General features: G+C 40.8%; 1 protein-coding gene across 4 annotated transcripts in view; it reads left to right on the top strand.

Moving 5' to 3' along the window:
- espn (espin) overlaps nt 1–15,603 on the top strand; it is a 29,479-nt gene extending 13,876 nt beyond the window's left edge. The window contains exons 8-15 of one of the 4 annotated variants that reach the window (XM_058085040.1): nt 164–322; nt 2,683–2,920; nt 3,574–3,600; nt 5,202–5,347; nt 5,554–5,931; nt 13,164–13,243; nt 13,764–13,784; nt 13,931–15,603. In XM_058085040.1, the coding sequence (XP_057941023.1) occupies nt 164–322; nt 2,683–2,920; nt 3,574–3,600; nt 5,202–5,347; nt 5,554–5,931; nt 13,164–13,243; nt 13,764–13,784; nt 13,931–14,078 (1,197 nt within the window). In that variant the 3' untranslated portion in view covers nt 14,079–15,603. Of the gene's footprint in view, nt 1–160; nt 323–2,682; nt 2,921–3,573; nt 3,601–5,201; nt 5,348–5,553; nt 5,932–13,163; nt 13,244–13,763; nt 13,785–13,930 lie in introns of all 4 variants that reach the window. The other 3 variants (XM_058085039.1, XM_058085042.1, XM_058085041.1) reach the window with 3 other exon arrangements.
- Nucleotides 15,604–15,813: the final 210 nt, after the last annotated feature.

Here is a 15,813-nt window from a genome sequence, read left to right as displayed (position 1 = left end):
GTGTGTGTTAAATATATGTTCTGACCCCCCGAGTAATTTTGTTAACTCAATGTGGCCCACAAGTCAAAATATTTGCCCACCTTTGATCTATATGGTTCAAACAACGCCAATCAAAGTACAAAAAGAATATAAGAATTTCATCACTTTTTTTCTTCCGAAGCAGCTCACCGTGGGTGAAAACCACGACAAATTGCGACGGGTGGACTCAAACAGAAAGTCGAGGAGCTTCAGTAAGCAGCCAAGTACTGGGGACTACTACAAGACCCTCGGGAGCGACACCACCGAGCTGCGTGAGAGCAAAGTCATGGCACCAAAGGAGGAGGTAAAGCAACATCACACAATGATGCTTCGTTTGTATCTCAGCCTCTTTTCTCAAAGGACTTTTAGCTCTATGACGTATGTCGGCGTGAGGATACCATATTTGTCTGTGCATTACACCACTCTGCATGTTACATAATCTTGTTTCCTTTTGAGCTTTTTCTTTGCCATTATGCAAACTTCCCCCTCATTTCCATCACCTTATGAGCCTCCACCTGTCTGTGTAAACTGACCAAGAAGCTACAATGGAACACACATGGACTACCTCATTGTCACCATGACCGTACATTGTATAAAAGGACAATACCAGCCTTAAATATGGATATGTTAGCTTAGCTTTTATTTGGGTCTGGATTTTTTTTCTTTTCTATCCCCTCCTGCTCCTGTCTGGCCACTCCAAATTTGCAAATAAAACCAAATAATTTTTCTGTAAAAAAAGCCTCTTGTTCGGCTCAGGCTCGGTTGGCGTTGATGAAACACCAAAGTAGCTTTTTAAAGTTTTTTTTTTTTTGGGGCATATTTCACAGTTGGTTGGTTTGTTGTGCTTGAGCAGATGAGGTAGCGATTGGTGATTCCGGTGGCACCCCTGGTAATACGTAACAAGGATGAGAGTTGGTAGTGAATGTAGTAGTGATCAGACATAGCATTGTATGGATACAGTGTTTCAAGACTCTTCAGGACATCCGCTGCTTGTATCGTTTCTACTCATCTTAGTGCATTGATCGTTCCTTGCTCAAGCCGTTCCCTTCCATTCCAATTTGATTCCACATATTTAAATACGGAACATTTTTAACATTGTCTTCCTGGACTGAGCAGTCTTTGGTTGCTACAGCCAGTCTTCACATACAACAAGTATTGTATTGTATCATATTGGAGCCAAACTTACAAAGTATATATAAGTATATATATATATATATATATATATATATATATATAAGAGCTTAAAAAAAGACACAGTAAGTGAAATGCAAGAGAAAGTCAACATTGGTCCTCGTATGCTTGAGTTCACTTGTTGCTACATACCTCAACAGGCAATGTCAAGCACGATCATCTGTGTCTCTAGAGATGTATTCTTATAATCTCATGGGACTCATGAGTGGGGGTGTTGGTCTGATATGGAGGATAATCCCCATTGAGCCAATTACAGCCTCAGAAGGGCCCCTCCTGATCTCCGAGGCTCCCTATGGCAGATGGGCCGGCTAATCAACGGCACGTGCTGCCAAGACTCATCTGGACACTGCCCCCCACCCCACCCCCCAAACTCCCTAGGGAGGCTTGAAGAACAGGGGGGGCCCCCAATGAGGAGCACGCGTCTGCAGAATAAATGGGGCGGGGCTGGTTCTCGGTCATGGCCCATTAACTTGGGTTGCGGCACGCTTTGAGAGCGTGTCAGACGCGTGTCATGTGAAAGGGTGTGGTGGGCGGGGGCTATCACTTACAGCAGCAGATGGCTTCCACCCCAAATGTTTAGCCTCGGTGTTTCCCCTGGAGAGTGGGCCATATTAGGTGTGTTATTGTGTCTGAATGAGTTGATTAAACACACAGAGGGAAGACACGCATCGAGCAGGGCTGCTTACATCTGTCACAGTCGGAAGGCTGCATGCTCTCTCACCCTGGCAGATGTTCCAGCTGGCATGCCGATGCACACAGGCAAGGCAAAATGTGGAGACCGCTTGATAAGGGATGGATAGATGGAGGGATGATCACTTCACATTCAATAAATTGGCACATTTTTTTGCTGCAGAATAATTTAGTTAGTGTTTATTAAAAATACAGATGTTTGACAGTCTTATTGCAACTAAGGGGCTCTTTACGTGGAACCATTTTTAGTAAAAAGGAAAACTGACGTGATGACGGTGTTTCAAGCAGGTTTTTTTTAAAGATGTTATAGCGCTTGTATTTATGATTGAAAATGCTTAATTTAGGCAACAAAAAAAATCTATTTTGCTATAATATTTATTTATATTTTATTTTATTATTTTTATTATTAGATATTATTTTATTTATTTATATTTTTGTCTAATAGGCTATTTTCAACCACAAGATTTATGAATTAATATACAGTGGTATGAAAAAGTTTGGGCACCCCTGCTAATTTTGACAACCAAATTGTTGCTAAAAGAAAACAAACAGTGATTAGTAAAAATAAAAATAAAAATAAAAATAAAAATACACAAATATAAAAATATAAACACACAAATATAAAAAAATAAATAAAAATAAAAATAAATAATAATAATAATAATAATAATAATAATAATAATAATAATAATAATAATAATAATAATAATAATAATAATAATAATAATAATAATTAATAATAATAAATCAAAAATTCTGCTTCTTCACCCCCTCTTTGCCCAGGGCTCCGTGCTACTGGAGGAGCCTGCCGATGGCACCAACACCACACCTGAAAATGGTACCTCAGAGGAAACAGTTCTGGCACCTCCTCCTCCACCGCCGCCACCACCGCCGCCGCCACCTCTCCCAAGCAACCCAACACCAACGCCCCCACCACCGCCTCCGTTGCCATCAGACACACAGACCAACCAGAATGACTCGGCCAACAACAAACAGCGCCGCGCATCTTCCTCATCAGGAAGTGAGTTTGCCTTAACCCTAAATGATCCATTGCTAACTACAAAAAAGAAAAGAAAGATTTTGTTGCTTTTCATCCCTTTTTTTCTGTGCTTGAAGGATTAGGTTTGTATTTTATTTTATGATGAAATTATATTTCTGATCACCCCGAATCTCTCAGGGTAGAGATATACTGTATTAAGTCTACCGTCATGAATAATTCATCTCAAATTCATGGATTGGTTTACTATTACACTGTGAACTGGTTTAGTGTTCATCCATTTCCTTAAGTGCACTGCTGTTAGATGCTGCTGACTGACAGTGTATGCCAGGAGCTGTCTGGAAGTAAAAGGAAGGGTAATAGGTCAAAACACATTTTTGACATCTATAATCAACTGTCATGTCAGGAAATGCATTGGGGAAAAAATATGGGCTCCAAAAAGTGCCAAGTACAGACCAAACTAAATGCTAAAATGCATAAGGCACAATCACTGCAACAGAAACACAATAAAAGTACTACTTGCCTCCACCTAATTATTAGCCAAAGAAAATGTCTTATTTTATGTGACCCTCTTTGTTATCATCTTTTTCTGTCTGCTTATGTTTGTCTGCTTATTTCTTTCTGCTATTTTCCTTTCTTTGCCTACCATGGTCTATCCTCATCGCTGCTTTGATAAGGCGGGAGTCTTTCTCAGCAGATGAAGAGTAAGTTGCAGTGTGAAACAAAAATCTGCATTGCCGTTATTTTTCTATTAACACCACCACCACCATGATGGCGGTAGTGGTGGCAGCCTAATTGCCAACCAACCACGACAACCAAGCCATCCAAACAACAATTAGGCCGTTAACCAAAAATGTCCTAACATAAACACCATTTTACAATCTGTGTCTTTTAAGCTTCGACCCCCATAAATTCAGTTGTCTTGTTATCGGAAGGCCATAAAAGTCTTTAAGCGTACAACGCTAGCGTATGCCACGCCAGTGATGAGATTGGCCCTAAAGAGATTACGCCACCGTCAACTAAAACGCCATCAATGATTCTGAAAGCTTTACACGCGACCAGTGATTGAACCATCAGAGATGAGGCCAACAAACCAGGTGGCACACCAAAGTTCAACAATACATGGCCCCCCCTTTCCTCTAATTTAGCAACAGAATGGAGAAGAGGAGAGGAAGTGGAGCTAATTAGAGAGAGGTGATTTATGATACTGCTGCTTTTTTATTGGTCTTTTCTTCTTCCGTTTTGTCTCTGTAATTGCAAGCCTGGTTGTAGTCACTGAGTTTCAGAATTGTTCTCTGAGAATTGAATAAAAATGGAAAAAAAGTTAGAAAATTCTAAGAAAAATTCTTGCATTGCCCTGTGCTCCACCCTAAAAATGTAATGAAAACGGGTTTTATAGTGTTTGCATAATGTTGTTCATCCAACAAATGGCAATAAAAATCACATCACAGAATCAGAGACACACAGGGTGAAACATTGGATGGAAATGAAGCCCGTTTGTACCAATGACCGATGAATGAATTGTGTATGGAGTTGGCCGTGACGAGGTGCGCTAACAAGCTGCCAGTATGTGCGTGTGAGTGTATGTGTGTGATAATTCCTTGCTGGCTTGCCAATGGCTTGCTGTCACTTTCACTTACTGGTGATTCCTTTAGATTTTCCACTGACTGCAATGGCGGGGCTTTATAACAAGAAGCTGCTTTCTCCTCCCCGAGAGAGAGTGCGATAGAGCGAGGCTGAGGGAGGGAGCGGGAGGAGAGGAGAGGTGGCAGGGCGGTAGCGAGACCTTTGTGGTGATCTCCACAGGGAACATTTTTACGGGAGGACTATTTTCTTTCACCCCCTCCAATAAGAGATGACTAAGGATATTCAACGTATTTGAAGTTATTTTTTCGTAAGGTGAGGTGTACGTTGAGTGTTTGAATGATTTTCAGCTTTAAAAGAAAGTAACTCCATTGTTTTATTTGTGGCGTATTTGTGTTTGGTTATTCATTCGTGTAATGGAATTTTTATTTATTATCATTATCGTTATCCTGTCGAACTTGGCATTAATTATTTGTTGTAATGGATTTACCATTGGAGGTTGCTACTGAGGTCTTTCTAAACTTGTTGCATTGTTTCGTGTAAGCAGATTAGGGCCTGCAGGAAGCTGAATACTTACATTTTAGAACAAATCAACCTGAAAGCTCAGCAGCTCTACATTAGCATCACGTGCAACTTAGCATAAATAGTATGTAGATTGAAACCTTGACCTCTTATGAAGCTTTATTGGTTCCACTTTCCTGAATGATCTTTTTATTTGCAGGTACAAAATCTTTCAACATGATGTCCCCCACTGGTGACAATTCCGAGCTACTGGCAGAAATCAAAGCGGGAAAGAGCCTCAAGCCCACACCTCACAGCAAAGGCTATACCACTGTCTTTTCCAACAGTGGACCAACAGGCAACAATGTACGTATGTAGCATTTACAGTTACTTAAAACAGGTCAGTCCAAGGCAGAAAAGTGTGGTTATCTCGACAAAATTTGGTTTGATGTCTTGAAATTCTGGACTTTTCGAGTTTCAATTGAGGGAAAACGTATATTTGACCATTCCGGATTTTCTTCAAAGATGGCTAGTGGTTGACATCTGGTATTTGTATTTCTATATTTTTCCAGGGAAGTACTATATCTCCACCGGAGACACGTGCTTGTAGCCCACCACCCAAAATGTCATCTCCTCCCATGTCCAATGCCTCGGCCATCTCTCCACCCACGACACCGAGTCCTGCCCCTAGTCCACCTGGTTCCGGAACGTCGAGGACCTTGTCAGACTCGGCCAGTTTCGAGCAACTTCCCATAAATTCAGTCATCAACGGAAGCTGTGTTGCGGCTACAGCGGGAGCACAAACGGGGCGAAAGTCGAGCCTCGCAGATGTTGAGGCACTGGTGCCCACTCAGGACGAGCAAGGAAAAGCTATCCCCGAATGGAAGCGGCAGGTGATGGTACGAAAGCTTCAAGTCAAGATGCAAGAGGAAGAAGAGCACAAACGCAAGGTAGGCACGGCCGTCTTGAGACATTTTAGCTATCCCAGTTGTGTGCTGTGAAGAACAGCAACTGAGAATATTGGATTTGGTTGTTTGGTTCAACAACGATCACAGAAGACAAATGGGATACAGATCTGGAAGTGGATGTTTGTGGTGTTCATGCATGCTTTTATTTTTGACCTTTTCCTATGTTTTCCTCCTTCTCGATGACCACGTATTCAAAGTTTAAATTACCGGGGGTGTCACGATACACACCATTTGATTCAAATCTAGATACACAGGTAGGAGGATTGGCTTCTGGCTCTAAATGAGAAACGTCGTCATGTTTTGATCTTAATTACCCCAGAAAAAATCCAACTCCTATTTAAACTCCATTGAATTATATTGTTTCTAGATTAAATAATCTATGTTGGTCAGTTCAGTCATTGCTGACAAAAAGCAATTTAGTAAATCTGGTTGATTACGAATCTTATACTCTTAAACAATTTGATGCTGACAACCACTGTAGTGGTAATCTTCCAAAACACCAATAACCATCATTTTGGTTTGTTTATTGCATGAAATGATCTGAAATATTTCTTGCTTCAATGCATCTGTGTTGAGTAGTTCTTACGGATATCGCTGCATGTTTTACTAACAGTCTTTGGAGTGATGTGAAAACTTGGCTCTGCTGGCCATCACACCACTAGCCACGTTTACATGAGTTTCTCTTTCCGAATGGAATCTTTCCGAATGACCTTTTCGAAAACAATGGTATACATGGAAAGGAATATTCCAATCTCTTGTCTACATGCGCCACTATAATCAACCAGAATAGTCAATGGGGCATACGCAGTAAAACGTAAACATCAACATCACGTGATACCGACTTCCCAGAGTTTTTCTTTCACTTGTTGGAATAACTCCGTATTGCCAGTTTTTCCTTCGTCCAGTCTTGAAATTTAGTTTGAATTAAAAACAAACTTTCCACAGCAGTCCAGTGCCGACTGCTGCCTCCATTTTTAAAACTGAAGAACGTCTCGAGCTACGTGTTACGTCATATCTGAGCATGCGCTGAAAGAACGCACCCGGGATAAATTTAAACAGGAAAAGATCAAATTCAATCTTGCTAATATTTTAAAAAACTAATAAACTAGCTAATAAACTCGGGACATGTTTTATATAGATATAGATAGATAGATATAGAAAAACACCACAAAGAAGTACGCACCCTGACAACTTTCCGTTTGAGCGGGTACAAGATACCTCAATCAGATTGGGGAAAGGAATTTTCCACCCCCGTGAATCCCATTATATATTCATTCGGATTGGCACTTTTCTTTCGGAATGATGTGTATACAAAGGTTACATTCTTTCCGTTTAAGCAAATAAACCGAATACAATTGGAATATTTGGGTCCATGTAAACGTGGCTAGTGACACACTTGGAAAAATGGCTTCTCAGTGTGGGCATGGTGTTTGATGAGGGTGTCTTGTGGTTTCAATGTGATACATGCAGATTCAGTGGTGTAATGCTAGTGTTTGACCTGGAGTGTGAATAGGCTTGGCATCACACAACAACAACAAAATACTAAAAAAGGGTCAACAGATACTGTAGTACATCACATGTTTACACTTGCACAATTCAACATGTCTGAAAAGGAGTAGGAAGAACATCTCATTTAATCTGACTGCTTCTCCATTATTCAGCCAATACTGATAGTTCACTTCCTATATTTAACATGTATGTTAAATGTAAAGATGATAATAATATTAATAGTAATTTAGCAGATAAATAAGACAATAGTAAATAAATGGAGTTCCATTTGTATGTGTATTTGCATAAAAGTGATGTGGTGAAGGATGCCTCAATACAACTGAAAATAAAGTTCAGCTCGCAACTAACCACAAATCAGGGTTTTTGAATATCACTGATCGGTGACGGTGTCTGTGCACTCCCGTTGCACCGGCCTTCAGTTCAAAGTATCCGCCAACCGATGAACGCATAATCAAAGATAAAAGGAGAATTATCATAAATACGTGAGGATCAATTTGACACAAATGTACTGGAAACATACAATCACACATTAATCCCACACTATAAACCTGCTGACACAAAATCATGTATTAGTCTGGCGTGAAGAATAGAAGGACTGAAAAGGGCCAACACTTGTTGTTCTTGCTTAGGAGTTTGACGGTGGAAAGGAGGCAGTGCCATTGCACCACTAAATCCATGTAACTCCAGTGTGTCCAGAAGGGAGTGCAATGAAGCATGTGTTGAAAAAAGAAACTTCATTCTGAAGGAACCCATCCCCTCCTTCCCATTTTCCTGTCTCTTGGTCTCCTTCGACCTCTGATTTAGTTTGCGGCGAGTGGGCACTACCAGCCTCAGGAATGGCACTACTCCCACATCCACAATGCTATTTTGGGCCCATTTGGGGAACTGATGACAGAGGGTGATCTCAACCGTATTGAGAAGCAAATCGAGAACCTGCAGGTGATGCACAAGGTGTCAGAAGTGGAGAAGGAGCTGGAAGAACTAGAGCAGGAGCTTCATCAGCTTTTACCAGTTTCTGCAGCTCTCACTCGAGGACATTTCTCAGTGAATCCAAAGCAGGTGCATGGTCAAGCTGAAGATCTTCCAGCCTGGTGCAGCAAGATTTCTACTTTGCTCAAGAGTATGGCCATTCTCCTTGCCACCCTGGGGGGTAGAGAGATTGACATTGTGAGTCTTATAAGTCCCGGACAATCTCTACAAGGGGCAAATGATGCAGAAGCTTGTCAGCAAGCTAGTTTTGGACGCTCTCACTCCTTCTCCACAAAGGAAGATGTCGAGAAGGAAATAAAGCAGTTTGGTGTTTCGGTAAAGAACCTTAAGACCAATTACGAACTGAACAGTCAGTTAAAGTCTGCAAATAAAGAGACTAGGGTGTATAAACGCCAGAGCTCGCTCCCACTTGTACGCAAGACCAGTGATCTTCCCAAGACAGTTGCATGTTCCTCAGCCAGTGACCTTCAGTCCCACACCGATGTTTTATCTTCAGTGGAAGAGTCACCCTTAAATCTGGTTGACAAGCCGGGTATCGTGGCCTCTCATGCTCCGCAAGCGTATGTTCCCACTGAGATCATGGCTCCAACCAACATTGAAGAATTTAATCAGGTTCTTTCAACAGACCCCATTTTAAATAATCACCAGCTGACAAGAAGTTTGGAGGTGCAGACAGATCTTAGCTATGTTCAAGAATGCATCGAAACAAGGAAAGAGAGGATTGTCTTCTTGTTCCTCGAACACTGGCGCAAGTACACTATTTCTGAATTCTGTCGAACTGGCAAAAGAGGAAATAATCTCGACGTGGGATGGGAGACCTTCACTCAGATGAACACCGACGACATCGGGGAGAGGAGGAGTGATGACGACAAGCTCTTCCTCTTCATGAAGTCCAAGCAAGTCGTGGGTAAACTGATCGGCCACTGGAGGACCATTATGAGCCAGGTGCCCAGTCGCCAGATTCGCAGACTGAGTCGAGCCCAGATGATCTATTGGCCAGAACATTTCTTGCCTCACATCAACGGTTCACCTGTGAGCTATGAAAGCCTGACCCTTGACCTTTTCATGCTTGGATACTTTCAGCTGCTGGAAATGAACATGTCTCGAAGTGAACGCAAATTTCGCCACCTCTTGTGCTATGAGATGTTCGATCGTCTCGGCAGGCATCAGTGGGAGGTCATCAAGCGGTTCCACAAGGAGGTCATGGAGGAAATTGAGAGAGGAACACGAGACTGGGTGGACGGTTTTGAGAACATCAAGATCAAGTATTTTGGGGACTCTGATGACGAGGGAGGTGTAATGACCGCTTCTCTGCAGTCCGTGCCTCCTGAGGTGGCCTTCGTTCCAAAAGAACAGCCACTACCACCTCCACCTTGTCATCCTCCGCCTCCTCCACCACCTGCACATCCTGCTCCACCACCTCCTCCTCCAACATTTGCCCCACCACCCTCACAATTAGACCCAACCTTATTATCACATCCTGCAGCCCTGGATGGTGCCTTGGACACTAATCCGTATCTGGAACAAAGTACCCCGCTGGACTCGTTGGACAATGTCGAGGGGGATTTTAAGGCCACTGAGCACATTGTGCTGATGGAACCGATGGTTCTTAAAGGGTCTTGTTCAGATCAGAATGAGATCCAGAGCATGCACAAACACACTGATGCAACAATACCAGACACATGCACACACAACATTACAGAAAAACGAGAAACAGTTCCAGTTAAAACCCTCACAGAAACGATGGTTGCTAAAACTCCACCTCGAGATAGTGAAGACTCAATTAAAGTGATCTATGAACTGAAGGAGTTTAGCAATGAGGAGATCATTAGATACATTGATCGAAGCTTTGCCTTCTGGAAGGAAAAAGAAGCTGAGCTTTTTGACATCTAAAGAGTTCTAATTATGAATCTGCATCACACATAAACCTGCTTACTTCCTCGTATGCTGAGAAAGCAAAGTAATCCAGGGCATTTGATTTCAGGCCATGTCACATGAGCGACTTAGCAGCAGCAAAGCAAAGAACATCCACTATAACTGCATAGAAGTGGATGAAAGGCAAGTCTATTGTGTCAAAGACCCAAAACTTGTCCGTACGTAACAACCTCCTATTAAAAGAAAAATCCATCCGCGCGTAACTGTATGAATGCAGTGGGAACCACAGTCAGAAGCATGCCAAACCTGTAGTAGTTCCTAAAATTCTATCCAATCAGAATCATCCTGTCACTTCCTCAAACATAAAACACAACTCGAGAATTAGTTGTAAACGTTATTTTAGAATACAAAGTCAACAAGAAACGCAAGAAAATGCTGACTGGGAATCATGCCAAAGCAAGTCGCCGTCGGAGATGCTACGAGGAGGACGTCTCGGATGAGGAATTATTATTCGAGCGAAAATGGCCGACCTCAAAGCGTTTCTTCCCCTGTACTCTTTAAGGTGAAGCAATATAAATTCACCTTTAACGAGAGGTAAAACTAATTTTGTATAACTAATTAGTTGGAGATTTGCTAGTTTTCAAATGTGGTCCCTTATTATTTGGTTTTGTGCTGTCATGAATAAAGTTGTTTACATCTTTTGTGAATACCTGATCACCTGTTTGCACTGTTTTGCATCGTATGTTGACTGTTACATAAAGATTGTTATTGCGCTTGACTGCTGCGAGGCGCTTCGCTTTCGAGTCCCACACTTTTGTCATTACGTCTTCCAGCGTTGAGATTACCTTCAAATAACCCTCTTAGCACCCCCCCGTTGCCATGCTATCTGTGGCTTAGAAGTCGTAAGGAGGTTACCTCAACTCTTCATCAACTTACTGCCCAAAATGGAAAGCAGTCGCCTTGCATAATAAAACAGTTTGGATTCATTCACAATAATAAGTTATATATATATATATATAGACAACTATACAAACTCACATTCATACCAATTCAGAGTCTCCAACATGGGAGGAAACCGGAGAAAACCCACAAGGAGAACATGCAAACTCCCCATGGAACGAGGATCAGAACCCAGATCTTCCCAATCTCCTGACCGTGTGTTACCAATTTGCGACTGCTGGTGATTTCAGCTCCTTTTCTTGTTGTTTTGACAAGCTAGTTGTGTTTTACAATGAAACAGACAAACAGTGGTAACAACAAAATGAAATGCAGCCCAAATACATATGACACACATAAAATCACATTAATGGTAACTTCAACTTCATTTCTGTGCTTGTATTCCCAGGGGAGTGATTAAAAATTCAGGACATAGATAATCTTACCTGGATTGGCGTTTGCCAAGGCAAGTGAAACACTTAAACAGGAGAAATGCATCGGGGTCATGTATCTTGTCAGGTCAAAGAGAAAATCCAAGATGGCTGCCCTGGTTCTTGCCTCTCCTCACATTACAGTCCCAAGTCATGTCCACGCCAATATGGATATTTCAAAAACACATATTTATTGATGCATTTTGGCCTCTCATCCACACGCAAATGTAGGTTTTTGTCTTTAAAAACATTACTTTTAGAAAACTTTTAAAGTTTTTAAACCTCATTTAACAACAGAACATGAAGTTATTGTTGGTTTCATTTCACGAAGCGTGCGTGTATTTTATAACACACGTTTGATTTAAAGAAAAATAAATGGGGGGGGGGGGCACATGACAGTCCAGCTGGCGTCCATATCCATATGTCCAGTACTTTCTGATGAAAGATGTTTTGGTAGGTACCGTGTGTATATAGCCCTAGAAAAACAATATTCAGTGTGCCTTGAAGAATCACTCAAAATCATCAAAAATGACTTGACTAGAGAAGGCGTTTTCCACTCCATCGAAATTGTGTGTCAATGCCTGAATTGTAGAACCGCATGACTAAAATGTTGTTAAATGGATTGTAGGAATAGTTTAGAAGGTGAGCTGAAGCAGAACTGAAATGCTTTAGAAATAGTTGAATGTTGAAACATAGAATGGTAATACCTAGCATGATAGAAGTAAGTGTTGATAATTGTGTTTACCCATGAAAAGAACAAAAAATGTTAGCATGCTAACACCTAGCAAGATAGTCCTTGCTAGGTGTTTATATATATATATAAGTGTTTATATGTTTACAAATGAAAAAATATAAAATGCTAGTATGCTAAAATTAGCATATTAACATGCTAACACCTAGCATGATTGTGCTAAGTGTTTATATATGTATTTACCAATGAAAATAGCCAAAAATGATAGTATGCTAACATTAGCATGTTAACAATGCTAAAATGCTAATGTTAGAAAATTTGAATCCGTTGAAAAATGTAGAAATTGTGATATTTGAAAAATGGCCCATTCATTTTCAATTGATATTTTTTTTAGTCATGTACAGTTACATTTTTTTGATTTTCTTCAGTGACGTTGGCCCAATTTTCAGCCACTTGCAAGAGGAGCGCCCCCTACATGTAAAATGGGGACTCAACTCAAGAGGGAAAACATTGGTGCTAGACTTTAAAAACATGTCTTTTATAAAGATGTGATGAGATCAATAATCCACCATAAATTTGAAAATCACAATAGTCCGCTATATCGATATTGAGAATACAACATTTATACATACAACAGACAGAATGCTTATATCATTTGGGACTATTTTTTTCCCCAAACAGTTTTGGTCGATCATATGGATACATACATACAAACAGCATGTGTAGTTGGATGTTTCAAGGGTTTACTCACACAATATTTGTCACTCTGCTGACCTTGACAGGCTGATGAAGAAGCAGCACGTCTGGCATCCATGCCCGCCTGGAGGAGAGACATGATGAAAAAAAAGATGGACGAAGAGAGGTGAGTAACTAAGCTGTGTTCTCTGTTCAGTCAGGGCAGACCGACCATGGAGCTAATCACCACCTTGCAACTGTTGACTTGGATGTTGCTGTTAAACACTTATAGTCTTGGTCAGGTAAAATAAAATTAGGTACGTTGTAGGGATGTAATACCAGTAATCCATGAGCGAAATCGGCCGATACCAGTACCACTCACATACGTACATGAACGGTGCACAACTTATATCACTCTCACAAAGACAGGAAGTCTGACACACGACAGACATGCTGCTTGTTGCGGATGCTGAATGAGGGCATCTGCATTTTAAAGCAAGTATCGGCCGATGTTGATACCGTCCTTTTTCACTGATATCGGCCGATACCAATCGGTGGCCGAGCAATTGGAGCACCCCTACTATGTTGTTGTATTTCACAGCAAGGTATTGTGGCTTTATTGTAAAATAGAAACAGCGTTGTATTATATGTAATCTTGTAAATTATTCGATATTTACTCCTTTTTCTCTTGTGCTTATGCCCTCCTGATGTGACAGGGAACAGAAGAGGTAAGAAAAAACACTTTTCTATACAGCATATACGTAGACATTTTTGTAGTAAAAAAAAAAAAGGATAATGATGTTTGCGATAACCATATCAGTCAACATGATGCAAGCTTCCTGACAGCATTTTTTTTATTTCTGAACACTTTCAGAAAAGCGGAGGAGAAGGCCAAACAGGCCAAAGAGATGGAGAAGAAGACAGAGCAGGAGCGACTAAGGACCCTGGGTTACGATGAGACCAAGCTGGCCCCCTGGCAGCGACAGATCATCCTGAAGAAAGGGGACATAGCCAAACAGTAATCTGGCCTTCCATATTCATCCTCCGCTGCTACAGCCCATTACATCATCCTCTTCCATCATACCTGGCCTTCACTGATTGCTTCTCTCCCCAATGTCCAGTCACACAGGACCTTGCTGGGGTGACTCTCCTCCACCCAGTTTCAAAGTGTCATGGAGATAAAGCATTAGTATAGCTTTGGCATGCACTGATTGCCCACACATAAGACCTCTTCTTTTAACTGCATGTGTCCTTAATTCCGATGACTTGTAGCACCAACTTTAATTCATGTTGTTTTACTTAGATATGCTCATGCAAACGGTGAGTGACAAACAAAAGGGGCTATTTGGGAGCATTCTTGCCACGGAAATGGGGTCAAGAGCTGTTATATTTATGTTTTGTACAGTAGCCACACTCGCCGTTATGCAAACCATGGTAAGTTAGCAGGTTTCTATACTAATCAACTATTCTATATTATTGCAAAATTTTGGTATAAAGGTCGTGAAGCGCATTGTTTGGAATTCATTTCCGATATGACCATAAATGTTGTGTGCATGTTGCATAATGCGTATCAAGCATATGGTGATACACTCTATGGCCTACAGTATACCTGACCCAGATGTTCAGTAAAAACTAGGGGTGTCACAAAATCTTGACAACATGACAAAATTTTCCATTCAGAAAAGAAACCGTGTCCTGTGCACTAGGCCAGGGGCGATAATAAACTAATCAATTAATCGGACAATAAATGAAAATTAACTGGATTATTCTGTCGGCCTCCATATACAGTCTTGCCATGTGTCTGTTTTCTTCGTCTCTTGCCTCCAAACAGGCGAGTTCACTCCATAGAATAACGGCATGAACGGAGTGAGCCCTTTTCTCGGTCATACAGTCTTGCTGGGAGGAGAAGGGGCCGGTATCATACACACAGTGCAGACGAGTGTAGCCTCATAAGGAACAATGCAAGGTAACATTGTTGGAAATTAAATTAGTAGATTGCAATATATAATTTTTTTTAATTCATTGCACTTTTCTTAAAAGTAATGTTAAAATCTCACCTTGTCTCATTCTTTACACACAGTCTTGTGTATCGTCTTGTCTCGTGACACCCCTAGTAAAAACACAAAGTCACTACAACGCTATACACTAGCTTTCTATTAGCACAGCATTTCTTTTTTCAAATGTAACACAAACTGTCACAAATGTTTGCTGATATTATGTCAGATGTCCAGTATGTTATGGAGCCTACAGTCATGCTATCCATGCTATCAGCAAAAAACACAACAACTCTTGTAGTCAGTGGAGTCCTTTGGAAATAACCATTTGCTTTTATCAGATGCCATATGATGTTGAAATTGAAAATGATATAAACGTCATTGCCATTTGATTTTTCTATACTGATAAACTTTGTACAGTACATGGGCACCCTATATGAACATGATCATTTCATTGTTTGCATACTGCATCTCAGCCTTGATTGAATAGAATCATGCATAATTATGTCTTCAGACTGTTAAAAAATGACAGGAAATAAACCGTAATGACCAAACTGATTAGAATGGGTATTTATTGTGAGCACACACGTCTAATATTAATACTAAATACTACTTAACAGGCATATTATACACTCATAATGCACTAATATATGAAAGAATGCAATACCAGAGGTTTACTTGTTACTGTAATGGTCTTGTACATTTACAAATTGCTATTCAATTTTGTAATGGCACCTTTACTTAAATATATTTTATATTATAT

The sequence above is a fragment of the Doryrhamphus excisus genome, chromosome 10, assembly GCF_030265055.1.
Source record: "Doryrhamphus excisus isolate RoL2022-K1 chromosome 10, RoL_Dexc_1.0, whole genome shotgun sequence".
In the NCBI taxonomy this organism is placed as follows: domain Eukaryota; kingdom Metazoa; phylum Chordata; class Actinopteri; order Syngnathiformes; family Syngnathidae; genus Doryrhamphus; species Doryrhamphus excisus.
Note: the sequence above shows the minus strand (reverse complement) of the source record. Positions and strands in the feature narration are given on the sequence as shown.